The 17285-nt window shown below is 42.1% G+C and overlaps 1 protein-coding gene across 7 annotated transcripts in view; it reads left to right on the top strand.

The window, feature by feature from the left end:
- Nucleotides 1-16938, top strand: part of arl15a (ADP-ribosylation factor-like 15a) — a 103012-nt gene extending 86074 nt beyond the window's left edge. For 4 of the 7 annotated variants that reach the window (XM_078953259.1, XM_078953255.1, XM_078953256.1 and 1 more), the window contains one exon: nucleotides 15495-15632. In XM_078953259.1, the coding sequence (XP_078809385.1) occupies nucleotides 15495-15582 (88 nt within the window). In that variant the 3' untranslated portion in view covers nucleotides 15583-15632. Of the gene's footprint in view, nucleotides 1-15494 lie in introns of all 7 variants that reach the window. The other 3 variants (XM_004072151.5, XM_078953258.1, XM_011478867.4) reach the window with 1 other exon arrangement.
- The last annotated feature ends 347 nt before the right edge of the window (nucleotides 16939-17285 follow it).

Here is a 17285-nt window from a genome sequence, read left to right as displayed (position 1 = left end):
ACTCTCCCTCTGTCTGTTTCTCTTTTTCACCCCCCCCCCCCCCCCCCCCCCCCCCCCCCCCCCGTCGCCCTTTCTCTCCCTGCGAGCGCATCAAACCCGCTGGTGATGGCAGCCAAAATGCATCACCGCCACCTCTCTGCTGCAGCGCACCCCCCCCCTTACCTCACGTCTGGTCTTTTTCCAGACAAGCGGGTTTAAAAAGTCAACTGCGTATTGAGCCGTCTAGACTGAGGCTGGTCAGCAACCGACCCTCCCTGCCCCCAATTCCCCTCTCCAACCCCAGCCTGGTGAGTTGCTGCTACAGTGGAAAAATGAACGAGGAGCAGGTGCCCTTGCAGATTTAAGTTCATCGTTTATCGCATCGCTTCGTGGCCACGTCATGCAAACGGTGCGACCGAACTGCAACAATGGTCTGAATGCAACGCTCATTTGAGATGTTTGAGAACAACGAACAGGCTTACTGGAAACCAGCCCCCTAAGTATTTCATAAAACATTTTCTAATTCATTCATTTTGGTAAACAATAGTTTCATTTAATCAATTCAATTTTCAATTCAATTTGATTTATATAGCCCAAAATCACAACAACAGTCATTCAATGGGCTTTATAACGGTAGTTGTAAAGTAAACAGAAAATCAAAAGGATCATGAATAAATAGAATTGAATAGGAAAATTCTACTAAACTGAACTAACTAAATAAACAGACCAAACTAAAGTGGGGATCCCTGTCCTTAGACCCTCCTTCACGGTAAGGAAAAACTGGACCTCAGGGGTGTCCACATGAAGGACGTGCATTTTCATAAATGCACATCAAAAGAAATCAGATCTTTATTGACATAATTGAATTCAACAAGGTATAGTTTTTCTTTTTCTAAATGGGGTCACGCTTCCCCCCCCCTCAGATATATGAAAGGTTTGTGCAAGTTCTAGTTTGACTCTGCTGGCGTTTGCTCGTTTGATCTTTAGTTTTATGACTAATAATTGACTTCCTGTTTTAGAAGCCAGCAGCAACGAGCTAATTTCCTTGACACCAGCTTTGTACTTGTTGTGACTCCAGTTTTTTTCAGAGGGCTAAACAAAGATTTGATTTGGGAAATTACAAAAATATATATATATGTATATTTACTGACATTATGTGTGTGTAGCACCTAAATCCTAAAAAAAAAGACATTTTAGGATGAAGGTTTGACTTGAAACGGGCTGTAAATGAAGGGTCATCTGACACAGACATGTTTGCAGTCGTTTCACTGGAGCAGCAGAACATCCGGTGGAGTCTGAGTGTTTCTTTTACCTCCTGTCAGTTGATGAGGTGCACTGTATGGCACCCTGAAGTGTGACATTCCATGTAAAGCAGCGCGTGATGGTTTTTTAAGAGGTGTCTCCAGCCAGCCAGTGGCGCTGCCATGTGCAGTTAGATGACTCTTTCCTCTCTGTTAACATGCAGCGTTGACAGCTTCATCTTCCAACAGAGCACTTGACTCTTACTATAAAACTGTTAGTAAACTGTCAGTTAATTGCTTAGCCAGTGCTTAAAAAAAGAAATAAAAATTGTGTTTGAGCTGTCATCACCTTCAGCTGTTGTTAGTTGTTGTTCTGCGTTTTAAATGCATCCCCTCTGTCAGTCTTGCTGTGTTTTTTCACTGTTTTTTTGGAAAAAGGTCGTAGGTTAGTGGTCAGCTCTGACTGTGCTGAGCAAAGAGTGGACCTACTTTTAGAAATAGACCAAAGTATACATCTTTTATATTGAATTGTTAACATTTGCAAACAATGTCCAAGAGTTTGTGCCAGATTATTCTAGACAACTCTTCTAACTGCTCACAGTTGACGTCATTTTTTTCGTCTGCATTCTTGCAATATTGATTTTGAAGGAATTTCTTTGTGAAATTCTGTTTTAAAAAAAAAACTACAAAAAAAACTGCTGTTTAATAAGTAAAAAATGTAAAGATCAAAAAGTAGCAATGTGATAATCAACAAATGGCAATCTAAATCTTCAACAATTCTTTTTGCGATATAGACACCGCCTTGTTGGAACCAGACAGTCAGTAAGCAGTGATTGGACCGAGTCGGTCTGAGTTGTTGTTTCTATGGCAACCACTATTGTTAGTCAGGAGTGAGCTTGTTGGAAATCCACACTTTGCTCTTTCAGGAGAGTTGCATAAGTGAATAAAGTAAACTGGTGCACATGCCAGTTCATCTCTGTTTCTGTTGTCCAGAATCTAACGGATAACTGCAGAGCTCGTCTGTCCAGTTAGATATATTTCTATGATGAAAACGTCCATGTTGGGCACAAACACGTGCATGAGACGTGTTTGTCTGAGTTTATGCCAGCTCTTTCTGTCAGAAGTCGTCTCAGAAGTATGTGCATTCCTTCCCTCTTGGGAGGTGAGGGTTAGACAATCGGTCACAATACATACGGATTACCCTCTGGAGAATTTGTGCTGGACCTTTGAAGGCCAAAATGCGATTTTACTTAAAAGCTTCTTGTTTCTTTGATGGTATATCACTCTTACATCTTTGTCTATCCTGACAGTCCAGTCTTCCCGCCCACCTTCATCTCTGCTTTCTTTCCTTTTCCCCACCCATACGGCCTTTCTCATCCTGTCATTCCTGGGACGGTGGTCTGTCCCTCAGGGAGGTTAAGGGGCACTCTGGGTGATAGGGCAGTCGACAGGTTATGTAGGCACTGTGCTCTCCTTTTCCCATAGCTTGCCTCAAATGCTGCTGAACCCTGACCCCAGCGGGTCCTCGCTCTCCAAATCAGCTTGGAACGCAATTCAGGCAGCCAGACCCTATTCAGGACTGGACCTTCCACTGAAGGAGAAAGGAACTGCCCTGTCCCAATTGTGGTCAGTAGCCCTCCCTTTGTTTACTGGTCAAGCAGGGTCGGACGACTGGCTGCCACTAGTTAGAACAAGACTTCCGAAAAGCCTATTCAGCATGTGATTTGACCCCCAGGTTCCAGTGCTGACTCACACGGATCAAACGCTGTGAATCTCTGGGGGTTCCCCTCCATTGAGGTTTTCTTCCATTGAAACGTACCCTTTTGACAACTCAAACTGACAGATTTCTCTTTTTGCTGAGAGGTTGATGGCACAGCAGTGTTTCAATAATGTAGGAATTGTCCAACAGTTCAACTCAAGCTTGGATAGGTTTGTTCTTCACCTTTTTTTTGAAGCATTGCTTAGTTATAAATACTAGACGGGTAGTTAATTCAAAGAGGATGGAGGGAGGCTTTTATCTATAGAGCGACAGGAAGACCATGGATGATTGTCTTTTGTTTTTGGATTAGACCACTGCATGCTACTTTTTTTTCTTTTTTAGTTTTTTTTTTAAACATATTTTTGGTTTTGATTATGGTACACAAAATAAAGTTTCCAACCAAAGCAAATGTTTGCTTTTGAAGGAACCTAGACAACTTTTATGCTCAGGGATTATAAAAATCCTTCTACAAATATACAGATTATAATTTTATTAACTTTCAAATCATAATTTAGAGTTCTTTAGAAAAGGTGTGAAATGAAAAATGTGTTTCGGTAAATGTCTTGGTTCTCGTACGTTTTAATCTCCCTTTGAACCGAGAAAACTCCAAGTTATTGTCAACTTTTATTTAAAAAAATGTTGAATTAAAATAGTTCAACATGTTAATCAACAGTAAGCAATCTGTTTGTTCAAGATCCCACGTTTTATTGACTAAGTAGACAATCAAAGCTGTCCACATGTAAACAAAAGGTTGTAGGAGTCGGCTTCAGCAGGATACCTGTCAGAGGCTCCTGAAAGTGTCATCACTGATGAGATTGAAGATTTCCATTTAAAGAAAGTGCCCCTGAATTTAGATGACCTCTAAAAGAAATGGGTGTGTGTGTGTGGGGGGGGGGGGGGGGGGGGGGTTAATGTGACCCAATGTTTCACTTTTGACCACTGTGCTGTCACCATGACTGCTGCTTTAATCCTGGAAATGCACATGTGGTGTTTGACTCCACATCATTGCTGTTTGCCTTTGTGGAATTCACTGGGAAGCCCAAACGATGCCTCCAACTGGTTGTGAAAGTTAAAATGAAACATCCGACCAAAAAAAAAAGCAAGATTAAACAGTGTAAAACATGAAAAAGGATATTTTGAAAATGCAACAAAAGGACGAATGAATAAAATGAAACATAATACTTTTGTAAACGTCATGGATTCCTTAACACCAAATGTGTGACTATTAAAATACGAATGTTGAGGGTAAACCCAATCAGAAAGCTCAGAAAAAGCACATTTTAAGTTAGGTGACCCAACAGTTTACCCTCGTGTGTGTCTACATGAAGGCGGGTGGCTACGTGTGAACGAGTGTACAGACCTCAGTAATGCATGGTTTAAATCTTTTGCAGGGCGGGGGGACTTTGATTGTAATGCCGCGTGCTGCGTGCTAAAGCGGGGGCCCGCTGCAGCTTTCAAGCTGGTCAACTGTCAGGAGTGGAGCATGAAAATGAGGCCTCCGAGTGAAAGGGGTGGAGGGTCCCATTAGGGGAGTCTTTGGGGGAGGAGGGGTAGCTTGTGACAGACCTCCTGGGCTTTGAAGGCCCTCTGTGTGGGCTGCTATAGCAAAGCAGGCCCCCTTCACAAGAAGAGGGGAGAAAGGGCGGGCTTTGGGGAAGGTGCCGGTACATTGGCCTCTGCAGCGGGGAGCATGGGCTGATCGCCAGATCACCCGTTCAAGTCCCACAGACCAGATGTTCCTTGTCAGGGAGCTTTTGGCGTTTAATAAATTGAGTTACTCTATCTGTAATAGGGCTGGACAAACATGGGCACCCTGTCTCCCTTGCTGCAGACACATCCTAGATCTTCAGGTCTTTTAAATTTCTTAAGTCTCCTGCAGGTCAACCCCTGGTGAAGGGGCCACAGTAAGCTACTGAACCTGCCAATTACTTTCCATCCTGCCTGAGAGGGAGGATGTTTTCCTTCCCTTCACCCTGGACCTCTTACACTATAAAAGAACCATTCATGCTTTCAAACTGTAAAATCAGAGTTTTCAACAGTAACCTTGATGTCTAAATGAATTTAGACAACAGAAATGTCCTTGTACAAATGTACTTTGTTGTTTAATTGATGTGGGGTTCTGGTGGAGTGGTAACAAAAGCTGCTGCCTTTACCTGACTTAAAGTGTGCATTATTTCCATACTGTAGCAGCCAGATGGTTCGGAGTTCATCCATTTTTTTTCCAAAAACCCCATAGATTCATTGTTGCGTTGAAAATCAGAGTAAAAATGTGTGTTCATTGTGCAAAAGGGAGTCTTCACATGCAGGTCCATCAGCTGTGTTCAAAGAATTCCTACAGATATGGAAAGAACATTAGTTAGCTCTCAAAAGCAGTAGCATTGTTCCACCGAGAACACTGCATGAGTCTGTAAAGGACGTCCCCGTGCATCCTTATTTACGGTTCCTCTGGGGGGGGGCTCTGATCTGGCAGCGATCAGTTGACTTTGAAGATAAGTGTTCTACAAGTGAATCACTGCTCAGCTTCTCCTGAGCTCCACGAGGGAGAAGCCAGGGTCTCACCTGAGTTGAACAGGACAGTAAATCTAAAAGCAGCTCAGATTTTCTGCTGCAACATGGGGACTTAAGTTTTAAGCCCCTCTCAGACATCCACTTCTATCCACTGAGAGGACGGCAGCTGGTGCTGGTGCTTTTCCTCCGTTTCAATAGCCCAAAAAAAATGTTTTACCTTTATGACGATAAATGTGTTACTGACATCATTTTTGTGAAAAGATAATAAATGTGGTAATCAGGTATGTACCAACATAGGGGTGTCCAAGATCCAATCAAATAAACAGAAAAACAAATTCCCGCCACGCCAAGACGTTCCCTCATTCTTAAACTTCAAAGTTCATTATGTCTACCTTCTCCTTAACGTTCACACTGAACATTAATCGCATGTCATGGGCATCCAGTTTTAGTGATAAGTCAATGAACAGAGACTTGATCAGAGGTTCTGCGGACTGGGAGAGTCTCTGAATGAGCTCACAAACCCAGACATGGAGACGTGATTGCCGATACTCTCATAGAGCTCTTCAAAAGAAGAAACCTGATCTCTCTACGTCTCTGTGTCTTCCATGCATTGACTCTATGGATATACAGATATACAGTACTTTTGAGAGTTGGACAAGCGTTGCGCAGCAAATTGGACACGTCAAAAGAGAGCCGGTGGACATCAATTTGACACGAGAATCCCATTTGGTGTGAACGCAGCATTACAAATAGAGAATATTTTCCTATCACTTCTATTTCTTGGCCCTTCGTTAGAGCAGATATTGTATATTTTTGCTTTTAAGAACTTCAGTAATCATGTCTGAATGATAAAATAGCGAAATCACTTTTGCTAATTGAAAATCATTACTGTTTTGTATCTTGTGTCTGAAAACCTTTAAATTAGTTGGCCACAGAATTCTTGTTTCATCAGTTCTGCAAATCTGGATAAAGTCCAGAATGCTCTTGATCCTTTGGACACGCAGACAGGCCTGGATTCTTTCCCTGCAAACCAAAGGGTGAAAATGAAACTTAAATACTTCCTATACTTGAATCCAGCCTTAATTTTTTTAAACTTATTTAAATACAGTTTTTTTTGTCCTAGCATGATGAGGCATTTCTCTGTCCCTGAAAATCTGAAATCTCTGTGTTTTACATGAACTTTTCCATTCTGAGCTTTGATTTCAGCACAGAATAGCCTATTTCCTCCACTTTGATCTTCTTTAAGACATCTTTTTATTTTAGTTCTAGTTGTTTTGCAAAACCATATTAGCTATTCTCCTTTGTTTGTCTTTCAATTTAGAGACCATTAGAGAGACATGAGATAAAACCAGAGTCTGACATGCTCCAAAGTTTCACTGGATAAGCTCCAGACTTTGAGTTCTCAGGCAGAAATTACAACAAATGGAAATAATTACAACATAGGCCTGTTATGGGAAAACTGTAATCTGAAGAGCTCTCATTGAATGCCAAGACAACTGAATTTGTTTGGGGGTTTTTTTTCTTCTTCGTCAAGGATTTTTTCTTGATAACAACCAGCGCTTTTTCATCTGCACTTTCTCTGAAGTACCAGTTGAAGAGAAAAGGTTGTGCAACAATCTTAAGTCTTTGTTGAACCACCAATTACCTCTGCACACTATTACTGTTATTTTTTTTTCCATAAGTAGAAAAAAAATTTTAAATCTTGACCAAGTTTCTTGGTTTTAAACAAGTCCACTAAAGGCAGAACCAGAGGTTTCTTTTTGAGGAAGCCTTGGAATTGTTCACAAAGAAACACATAAAAATCCAAAGCTTTTAAAAATGTACTCGGCAGTCTATCGGTCTATTTATCTTTTGATCTTCATCCACCTTCTCTGCAATTCCAGCTTCCTTGGAGCTTTAAAACCATTAGAATTATGAGCTTGGCTATTCCTGAACACCAAATCTGCAGTCTGTGCTGTTATTCAAGGAACACTGTGCACTCTCATTTGTTTACTCCAATTGGAGTAATTGAAACAAGTCTGTCGTGCATTTTCCAGGAAGCGACATTTCAAAAGGTCACATCAGATTTGTCTGAAACTTGTACAGACTTGCAGATAGTCAACAGTCTCGGCTGAGGAATGGTCACTGCTCGCTGTTGAGGAAATCGCTTTTTAACTCGGATATTCCACTGTTTTCATTAGTGTGGCATCAGCGACAATCGCTGTAAAAGAGAAAAAGAAAGTGATACTAAAATTGAAAAACTGCAAAAGGTTGTAGTGTTGGTGTATACTGTCCATGCCTCACCTTCTGCAAACACTTTCACTGAACAGGTGATCGGGTCATTATCGTCTCTGAACAGGGCATGGGGCAGTAAACCTTTAAGATTCAAAACCACTTCTCTATTATTGAAGCTGTTACACCCTCGCTTAAACAGGCTTTAGGTTAACTTACTGGCCAATAGGCTGTTTCATCTGACACCTCCTTCACTTTGTGGCAAAGTGTTTGTTTTTTCACAGGCTTGCTAAGCGTTCCTCTCCTGGGGACCTCCAGGCTTTCTCATGTCTTTAAGGCTCTTTAGGTAAGCCGGAAAAGCAAACAAAAGCATATCTATTATAAGGTGAGTGGATCTCACATTACCCTCCCGTTTCAATGAGTCACCAGTGTGGGCCACTTTCCAAGTGACTGATATCTTCACAGGGGCCAACATGTCAAGAGATGGCATAATTGATTGTCCTGGATATTTGAGTATGCCACTTTCCCTCCCTGAACGACCCCATAATGCTTCCTTCTCCTGCTCACTGTTTGCAGATGTTCGGACATTACGGTGAAGCTTTAGACACTTTCATGGAAAATAAGCACGTAAAAATCAGAGTATCGATGATCACATCTTATATTTTACTGTGTTATACACTACACTTTTGATAGAAACTTAGATCCCTGATAAGACACTAAGAGCACGTAAGAATGAATTCAACTTCCTTCATTCAAACTGGGCTAAAATAATAATCAGTCAGTGTTGTCAAATCAATGACAACAGACACACACCAGTTGCACTCTGTAGTTAGCACCGTCTTAAAGCCTATTTTAACACAAATTTACTGCAAATAAGAGAGTCGACCATGGCCCCGAAGAAACGGCAAGCGACAAGTGACAACAAAGACATAAAAAAAGCACTCGAAGACTTAACTGAGCACGTTACAGTCTTGATAACGGAACCAGCAACGTTTCTGGAGGTAGCTGAAGAGATCAGTAGATTTTGAGACCAAAATGCAGAATAAGAGAACAGGATAAATATATTCGAGAAGCGAGTGGATGACCTGGACCTCCAAGATGAACAACCTGATTATCACTGGATTGAAGATCAATCTCGGGTCAAGGCTACCGCAGCTAAAGCTAATGGAGCTAACACTAACATTGATTCTGACTCTGGTGAGCGGGACGGTATCTTTGTGGAGCGACAGGGATTTCCCTGGATCTAAACGACATCGAGACCTGCTATCCGCTCCCCAGGAGAAAGGAGACGGATAAACCAGCGGACGTCATCAAGTTTGTGAATCAAAAACACAAACCAGCTCTAATGAAGCAAAGGAAAAATATCCAGGGATCTGCTGTTTATCTGAGTGACAGTTTGACCGGAAGGAATGACAAAACTGCAAAGAAAGCTCAGATTTGACTGAATCAGCAAAAAATTCAAAACACCTGGTTGAGAAACTGAAATATTCGTCAAAAAACACGGACCAACGACCGGTCCAAGGTTCTGGTTGTCAATTTTACGATTGGCTAAACCAACATGGAAGACTTTGAGAAGTATTTGATTACGGACATCTGAGCAAACAGACACAGTAATAAATATGGTAGAAAAGTAAAATAAAATGTCAAGAAAATCATGGCGTCTGGGTCCTTCAGTCTCTCTAAAAGTTGTCTTTGACCCTGATTTTCAACAGACCTCTGACCTGCACACAACTTGACCTCTACTTATTGAGCTGTGCTGATGACATCTTGCAGAAAGACAAGGACCCTGATAAACATTGTCTGCAGACATCACAGAACAGAGAATTTGATAAACTCTGTTAAAACCACAAGGATGGCTGTCAATCAGTGCCAGTCAGCAGAAGAAGGAACACCAGCCTTAGAACATTGACAGAATACGGACCTTCTCCTTTAACATCTTGGTTCAGCTGGGAAAAGCACACTGACTTTGACCAAAATAAAGGAAAATAAATAAATAAAAAAGTTAAAACATTAAATAACATAAGTCAGTCATTAAAGAAGATTAAAACAATAGTCGTTTAAATCAATGATTCCTGATTATTATCTATTATGCAATCTGTAAAAATAACTTGTTGAATAATTTCACAATATATATATATATAGAGAGAGAATATACAGCTTTTTTTTAACTGGATAGGTTATAATGATTTCTGAAATGATGGTATGTCTGCTTACATAACTGATATGTACTTCATCTTTTGATTTATTGATACTTATGGATTTTTTATTGGTCTCAACCTCTGTTGTTATAGTACAAATAACTGATTAGAAGTTAAGAACCGGAAAATAATAGTTTTTGTAAGGAAAATAAATAAATAACTGCCGCTCTGCAGAAGTTGTGCTGTAGGAAATTCCTTTTTTTTTTTTTTTTTTGTATTTGGGCTAAAGTGGCATAATCATAATTAAAAGACCACTGGGAAGGCTCTTTTAAAAGAGTTGCAAATCAAATTTGCTTTCTTGCTTAGTTTTTCTTGTAAGAGTTGAAAGTTTTCTTAACGAAAGTTACACTTTTTGTCGTCGTATTGTGAATTGAAATCAGATCAATTTGGCATTTTGGCAACAATTCCTGGCTCTTTCACCTTTGATTTGACAACACTGCAATAGTTTATCCTGTGTGCCTACATCGTTTCCATCTGGCTCCGCTGTTGGTGAATTCTGCCTCCATCTTTCCCAGATCTTTTATGCACGGAGCAGCTGAACCACGGTGAGGGCTTTTATCTGAATGATCCTGGATATGGAATGTTAATGGCACTCTGTTGCATTGGATGTCTGCCATTGGAGAAAGCACTTAACAGAAATTTGTCAGCACAAACTTTGAAGTACTGCGGAAAACACGCAGAGCAGTGGTTCAAAAATTTGAATTCTCCCTAAAAATGACTCCAATACTGTAGGAAGTTCATCACCAGTGAAGAAATCATGTTACTCGTGGCTGCTTTTTAATCCAAGTTTCATCATGAAACCTTAACTGCTCAAGGTTTATTTGCAGTTCCTCTTTTTAGACATTTGATAACTTGACAGCTCTGCATTTTGATGGAAATCTACCATAGAGTTTGGGGTTGAAAGCACATTTTTAAGTGAACTCGTTTGGTTTTCTACTATCCCTTTTGGGGATTGCAAGTCTGTTGAGCAAAGCATGCTGGGAAGCTTTGCTCTAAATAGGTGGCCAAACATCTCTTTCTTTAACAATGAGTTCAGTTGGTCAGAAGGCCAGAGCACATCTTTGTAAGCAGGTGTAAATGCTTTTTATGCTTCTTCCAGTTTATCCTCTTGACCGATGCCCTGATGGCAACACTGACCACATGCTGTTATCTGGCAGAGGTCATGGAGCCACCCAACGCACGTGCAACGCACGCCCATCCGTCATCCTAAGGAGCCTCAAGCAGGCTCGCCGCAGGTGACGCTTAAACTAAGCCGAGCGCGTTGCCTCTGAGTCACCTGAATCGCCAAATCAGACGAAGAAAAAGAATGAAAAAGTTATTTTTTCTTCTAAATCATTTCTATTCATCATTTTAGAGTTGTGGGGTTGGGATTATTCAATAAAAAAGGCTGAAAGAATTCAATGCCAAGTTTATTTTTGTTGCTGTCCTACAAATAGCTGGCATTCAGGATTAAGGCGTGTAATGTACTCAGTGGAAAAATACTTGCTCAGCACTTCTCTCTAACTCTAAAACCGCTGAGGCGATGTTGGAAAACAAGGAACCTAAAGTTTGCATTTACTAACTTTAATTTTCTTATTTTAATTGAAACATTTGGAGCAATACACCCTAACATCAGCATCAGTTATTACATATCTGTTTAAATGTCTATTTATTTACGCAAAACACAAACGACCCAGAGGTTTGGCACCAAAAACTGTCATTTGAGCGTCATCTCTCATTAAACACCTCCGTTCATTTCGTCGTCCGTCCCATGACCCCATTTTGACCAAGCTTCCGCTGTCCACCAGATGGCTGCATCTTTGACTGTAAATTTCTTTGGACTCTGGAATTACACGGTGCTCCATGAACAAACATCTCCGGTTTGTCCTTGCCTGTCCGTCTGATGCCGTTCCACGGGACCTCTGCTTTGTAAATCATGTTCCTTTTAGATCCCACACATCTGGGTTGGTGTCATGAACTCGCTTACAGAGACGTGTAAAGTTTGACGTTCTTGAGCGTAACTTTAACTCTGAGCTGTCTGAACCCGCTTTGACGTTTTGTTTCAGAGACGTTCTGCGAAAGATCTTGAAGGTTTTGCTCCTGTGACTAATGTTTCTCTCTGGAACAATTAACTTCAGATTATCAGGAAAAGTGTTATCGCCTCTTTGATAGATGGTTAACACACCACTGCATGCGCAAATTCCCAAATATCTTTTTTAATAATCCGTTTATTCAAAGCCTTTTATAATCAGCCCTCGGCTGCTATTTAATATCTCATTTCTAAGGAAACAGAAAAAATACTTTTTTAATGACCCATTTGACATATTTGTGCCCTGTTTCTGTGGCCTAATCAGGTAAATTCAAATATTTTATTTTGAGTCAAAATCAACCAAGAATAAAACAACTGTTTAACAGAACAAATGTTCATCTTTTTATTTGTATTTCTGCTTTCTGAACGTGTACAGAAAGTGGTTCCTGAACATGTTTTTATCCTTATGTTCCTCTCTATGCACAATAATATAGTTTTATTCTTTCCCGTCAGGCTTGTTATGATATTCCACGTTTGCTCTGTTTCTCAAAGAGCAAGAGGACAAACGGGTGTTTTATGGACTCCAGCAGTGGGAATCTAGTCAGACCGAATGATAACAGATTTTTTGACGGACCCACACATGCATAAGCCGCTTTCTCCCATGTGCAGGAAGAGGCCCCCAGTCTGCATGACCTACAAGAAGCTAGACGGAATGACCCAGTGGACGTCCAAGAAGCCATCTGGCAATCCAAGTCTTGTGTGGCTTACCGTTCCCACTGCCTCACGCAATTCCTTAAGCAAGCATAAGTGCGCTTAGGACGACTTAATCTCAGGGAAACTGGTTTGGGACACACTTGTTGACTGGCAGCGTGGATACACCCGCCTGTAAGGTCACGGGGTTCCTTCAGTCACATAACACTGAGTGAGTGTTTTTGTCAGCATGCCTTAGCCGTCTGTTGCAGAATTGTAAATCTCTGGATTGGTTGCGCCTCGTCATTGAAACGTAGCCCGTGTGAAGGTGTTTGGATCAATTAACTAGCGCGCGAACGGAGGATTATTCGATATCTCGGGCTGGCAGTTTTATGAGTGCGTTTGTAACGAGCAAAAGACTTGTCAGGGTGACGTGCTGCTGGCTGCGATCTGTGCCATGAAGCCGCGAGAGGAAGCATGAGAAGCCTGAGCCTGTCTGCACATGAACAGAGGTCACTCTTGGCCTTTTGACTGTCTGCCAGTGCAGGGGCCAGCCACTTCCAGAAGAGGGCCACAGCTATAGGCAGAGGGGGAAAAAAAGCCAGACAGGGCAGACAAGCCCCATCATCTGCAGTCTAGGTCTGCGGCCAGAGCCTGGTCTAGGGCAGCTCAAGTTACCCAGACAGATTTGTTAACACTGTTTGGGTCCACTCAGCTTTCTAGCCAGGCCAAACGCGGCTGAGGTGACTTAATCTGTCATTAAACTCACATTACACCCGGACAGAGACTCTGATCTGGGGGGACAGACGCTGCGCTCACTCTTCCACTGGCATGGCTGGCTGGGTTTAAGCAGACTTTGAGAAAACTCCCCCTCTCCTCCCGTTTGTGCCACACACCGTGGCACGGAAAGGACAGCTAAGTCCCGTCACACAGCTAAGTCATTTAGCTGCGTGACGGGCATCATCGTGGATTCATCACTGTTACCCGTCTCCACAAATCTTCAGTCTGTTGCTGTGCATTTTGACTCTGTCATTCTGAACTTGTTCAATCGCACAGAGCTGTGTCATGAAAGCCAGAGACAGATTGCAGGCTTTTATTATGAAAATATACACACGCGTGACCCGCCTTCACTGGCTGAGAGGCTGCTTTATGCCCCTCATTCTCCTTCCACTCTCATTAAAACAACACTTTATTCAAAATGGTTGCTTTTTAATTATCGCCATAGCAACCGTTGGCCTGGGGGTGAGACACAGGTGTATGTAATTTTTAGAAGAAACAGCAAAGGTAAAGTTTGGGATTTCCGTGGCAACTGAGGTTTTTCTGTTGACCACATTCCTAATATGCTCATACTGTATATCATATTGTTTCATTCAGCTTGAGCCAGGAATTCATGTATGACATTTTCAAAATATTCCAGTAACAACGCGCAAGCTACAGGGGAACGCCACTTTTGCAAGCTCGCCACGCCAGCGCCGATAAATATCTTGAACTTCTAATACTAAGCAGCAGCTTCCCAATGATGCTCGAGGAGTTGAGAGGCGATAGATTGAAATCCCCAGGAGGACTTTAAATTTGGAGCTGGTACCAAAGACGATTTTGGTTTGTTTTTTAAAGAAAATTTCCGATGTCCGCCTCTTCCCGAGGTCAAAGGTAGTGGTTGAAGACTTAAGCTGGCGGCATTTGTGTGGAATTATGTGAAGATCGCTCAAAGAAAGGGTTTCTATTCCCTTATTGTGCAAAACTGTGATCATTTCACACCTGGCCAATCCTTTGGCCCCACTCCTTTTCTGACAGTTTCTCCGGCTGTGATGTCATCATTTTTTGGGGGGTTGGTTCACCGTGTCAAAAATTCTTTTTCACTGGGTGTGTGCACATTTTAAAGTGTTGTTGAGTATTTGGTGGGCGTCAAATTTTCATTAATACACGCAGTAAGACAGTAGAATCGCAAAAACAAAGGGGTCTTTGCCGTCCAGCCCTGCTGCCGATGACACTGAAATGATCTCAAATTACTGAAAACTCTCAGATTTTATCATTCATTTTGTGGCAATGTCATCGTAAAGGAAACGTTGTCGTATTTTTCCCGTTCTTTATTTTTTCTACATTTCTGTCGTCGTGGGTCTGGCTCTGAAATTTAGAATCGCCGGACCCCGTTCACATTAAGCAAAAATATTGATTCCGTTATTTGAAGATGGAGAATGTCAGAACCCATAACAACCTGCAGGATCCATCAGTGGAGGTCTTTGGCAGTGTTCCTCTCTGCTGAGATTTGTTTCTACTTAACAGCTGGTTCTGCTTTCCCTCCAAATGTCACAGCGCCCCTCTGTCAAGAGCTGCCAAAGCCAACATATGAGCTTTGGAATCAGCTGGTCCGAATCAGAGGCAAAGCCAGATCATTTTCATATGAAAATGACTTTAGTCTTCGTTATTTGACTTTGTTCCTTTTATTTATTTGTTTACTCCACTTTCAAGCCAAAGTTGCAAAAATGGACCAGATTTTTCCTAATTGGCCAAAATGAAGTGACAATAACTTAAAAGTGATGGAGAGGAGGTTTTTGAAGCGCCGGCGGTTGATTGGCTGCTCACCTGGCGTGAGCGGCACTTCCAAACTTCGTGTTCGCGCCGACGAGCACTCAGGAACGGCGCCGAATTAAAATGCATTTATTCTAAGCTACTTCTACTAAAGCTATGCAGGAATGCTGCGCTCAGCTGTAACACAGATGCTTTTGTTTTGAATAATTTTCTTTTGTTTTTTTTAAACCTCCTAAAACGCCGTTGTGCAAAAGTTTTTAACTGCGCATCCATGGCTCGTGAAATGAGGACGTTTGGGAGGAATTAGACTTCATAGTCTAAAATCCTTCTTCTGACCGCTTTTGCATCTTTGTCCCTCCGTTTTTCTGCAGATTAAAAAGTACTTTGAGCTGGAGCCGCTGGCCCGGGGGAAGCGCTGGATCCTGGAAGGCAGCAGCACCGACAACCTGGTGGCGGTGAAGGAGAGCTTCGCTCAGTTCATTAACCTGTTGGAGGACAAAGACACAGAGCCTGCAAGGATATGATGCTAATGTTAGCAGACATTAGTGGCTTACAAACACCACATCCTGCTGCTGCCCACACACACACACCACACGCAGAAACACAAACATGTACATACTAGCAAAAACAACAGCTGTTGGCCTCTCGCTGAGATGTGTGTATTGTAGACTGTTTGCAGTCTCGTTTCTCAGTAGAGGAGTTCGCAGGAATAATGACGACTGCAAACGAGGCAGACAGCAGGTTTTAGCAAAAAAACAAACTTTTTTTAATTGTAAAGTGGTTCACCACTGTTTGTGCCAACGTGATCGGATCAGACACCAACACCCGAACACACACCTACCTTTGCAGGATGTTTGGTGAACTCGGTTGATGTTTTCCCCTGAGAAGTGCTGTAGGACTGAGAGCCTCTGTCCACAGAGATCCACCCACTGAAGTGCGCAGCCTTGTAGTTACACGCCAGTGTGTTACACTACGTCGAAAAATCTAATCTGAATAGTGTAGCTGAGTATGTGATGGAGTATTATGTACATAGAGACGCGTCCTGTGCTGTGCAGCTTCCTGTGCAGCACAAGGACGCGCTACTAGTTGTGAGACTTAAGTGCAAAGTGACTTTATGGGTTCATTTGGAAAAGTCTGAGGGCTTTAAATGTAAAACTTAGCTTATATTTTATGTGAACCTCATAGATTAACGTTTTATATATATAAATACATGTTGTGCATTCATCTGTCATATGAATTTCTTTCAAAATCACAGACCAAATGTTAACGATTGACAGAAAGCCACGGAGACATTGAAGTGTTGAGGCCGTGCTCGTCTTTTGCTCTTTTACCTGTAGATATGAACGTTTTTTTCTTTCTTTTTTGAATTGAACACGATCCTTCAGCACAGGCCGGCGTCTGCAGTTTCTCATCGGGGTGAAACACAAACTATCAATCAGCCGCAGGAACAGCTGCCTCTGACAAGCGTCTGTCCGACACCCTAATGCCTTCCAACTGTCTGGAGACCCCTCCCTGTCTGCCGTTTATCGCGCCGGACCCCCTATCCATCCGCTCCCAACCCCATTTCTGCTCCCCCCATGCCACCTCGGCCGCCGTGCCCCCACGTGGACCCCCTCCCCGAAAGTCGCAGTCGTAGTGCCACATGGTCGGTCCAAACGTGCATTTAAGAAACCAAAAACTTTTGACCTCTCTCTGTTTTTGTTCTGTACTTTGTCGGGTTTTTTAACACTTTGATCACTTTTTGTACCTGATGTGAGAAGTGAGTGGATCAGCGCATATGTTGGCTTCAATGCTAATAAATCTGTCGACAAGAAATGTTTTTCCACTGTTGCTTCATTTATTATCACCTGAAATGTTGCATTTTTTGTTTATTTATTTATTTTTAAAAAGGGGGATTTTGAGCTTTTCTAATAGTGTTTGCAGTGATCTTTTAATTATTACGATGTCATTTCCTAAGACCTAGTTTCTGCAGAGCGGCAGGAGTTCATTAGAAAATCACCTGGACCTTTGGTGCAAGCCTGCCCACACGTCCCATCATCCCTTTACAGCCCCTCACACCCCCCAGCCTGAAATCGGAGCTATCCAGGCGTACGGCCGCAGTGAGGAAAGCCAAGATCTAGTCATCGACAAGTGAACAACTATCTTCTAAATAACAACTACAT

Source organism: Oryzias latipes, chromosome 9 (assembly GCF_053564925.1).
Source record: "Oryzias latipes strain Hd-rR chromosome 9, Olatipes_Hd-rR_3.1".
NCBI classification, from domain to species: domain Eukaryota; kingdom Metazoa; phylum Chordata; class Actinopteri; order Beloniformes; family Adrianichthyidae; genus Oryzias; species Oryzias latipes.
This window is presented reverse-complemented; position numbering and strand designations above follow the sequence as displayed.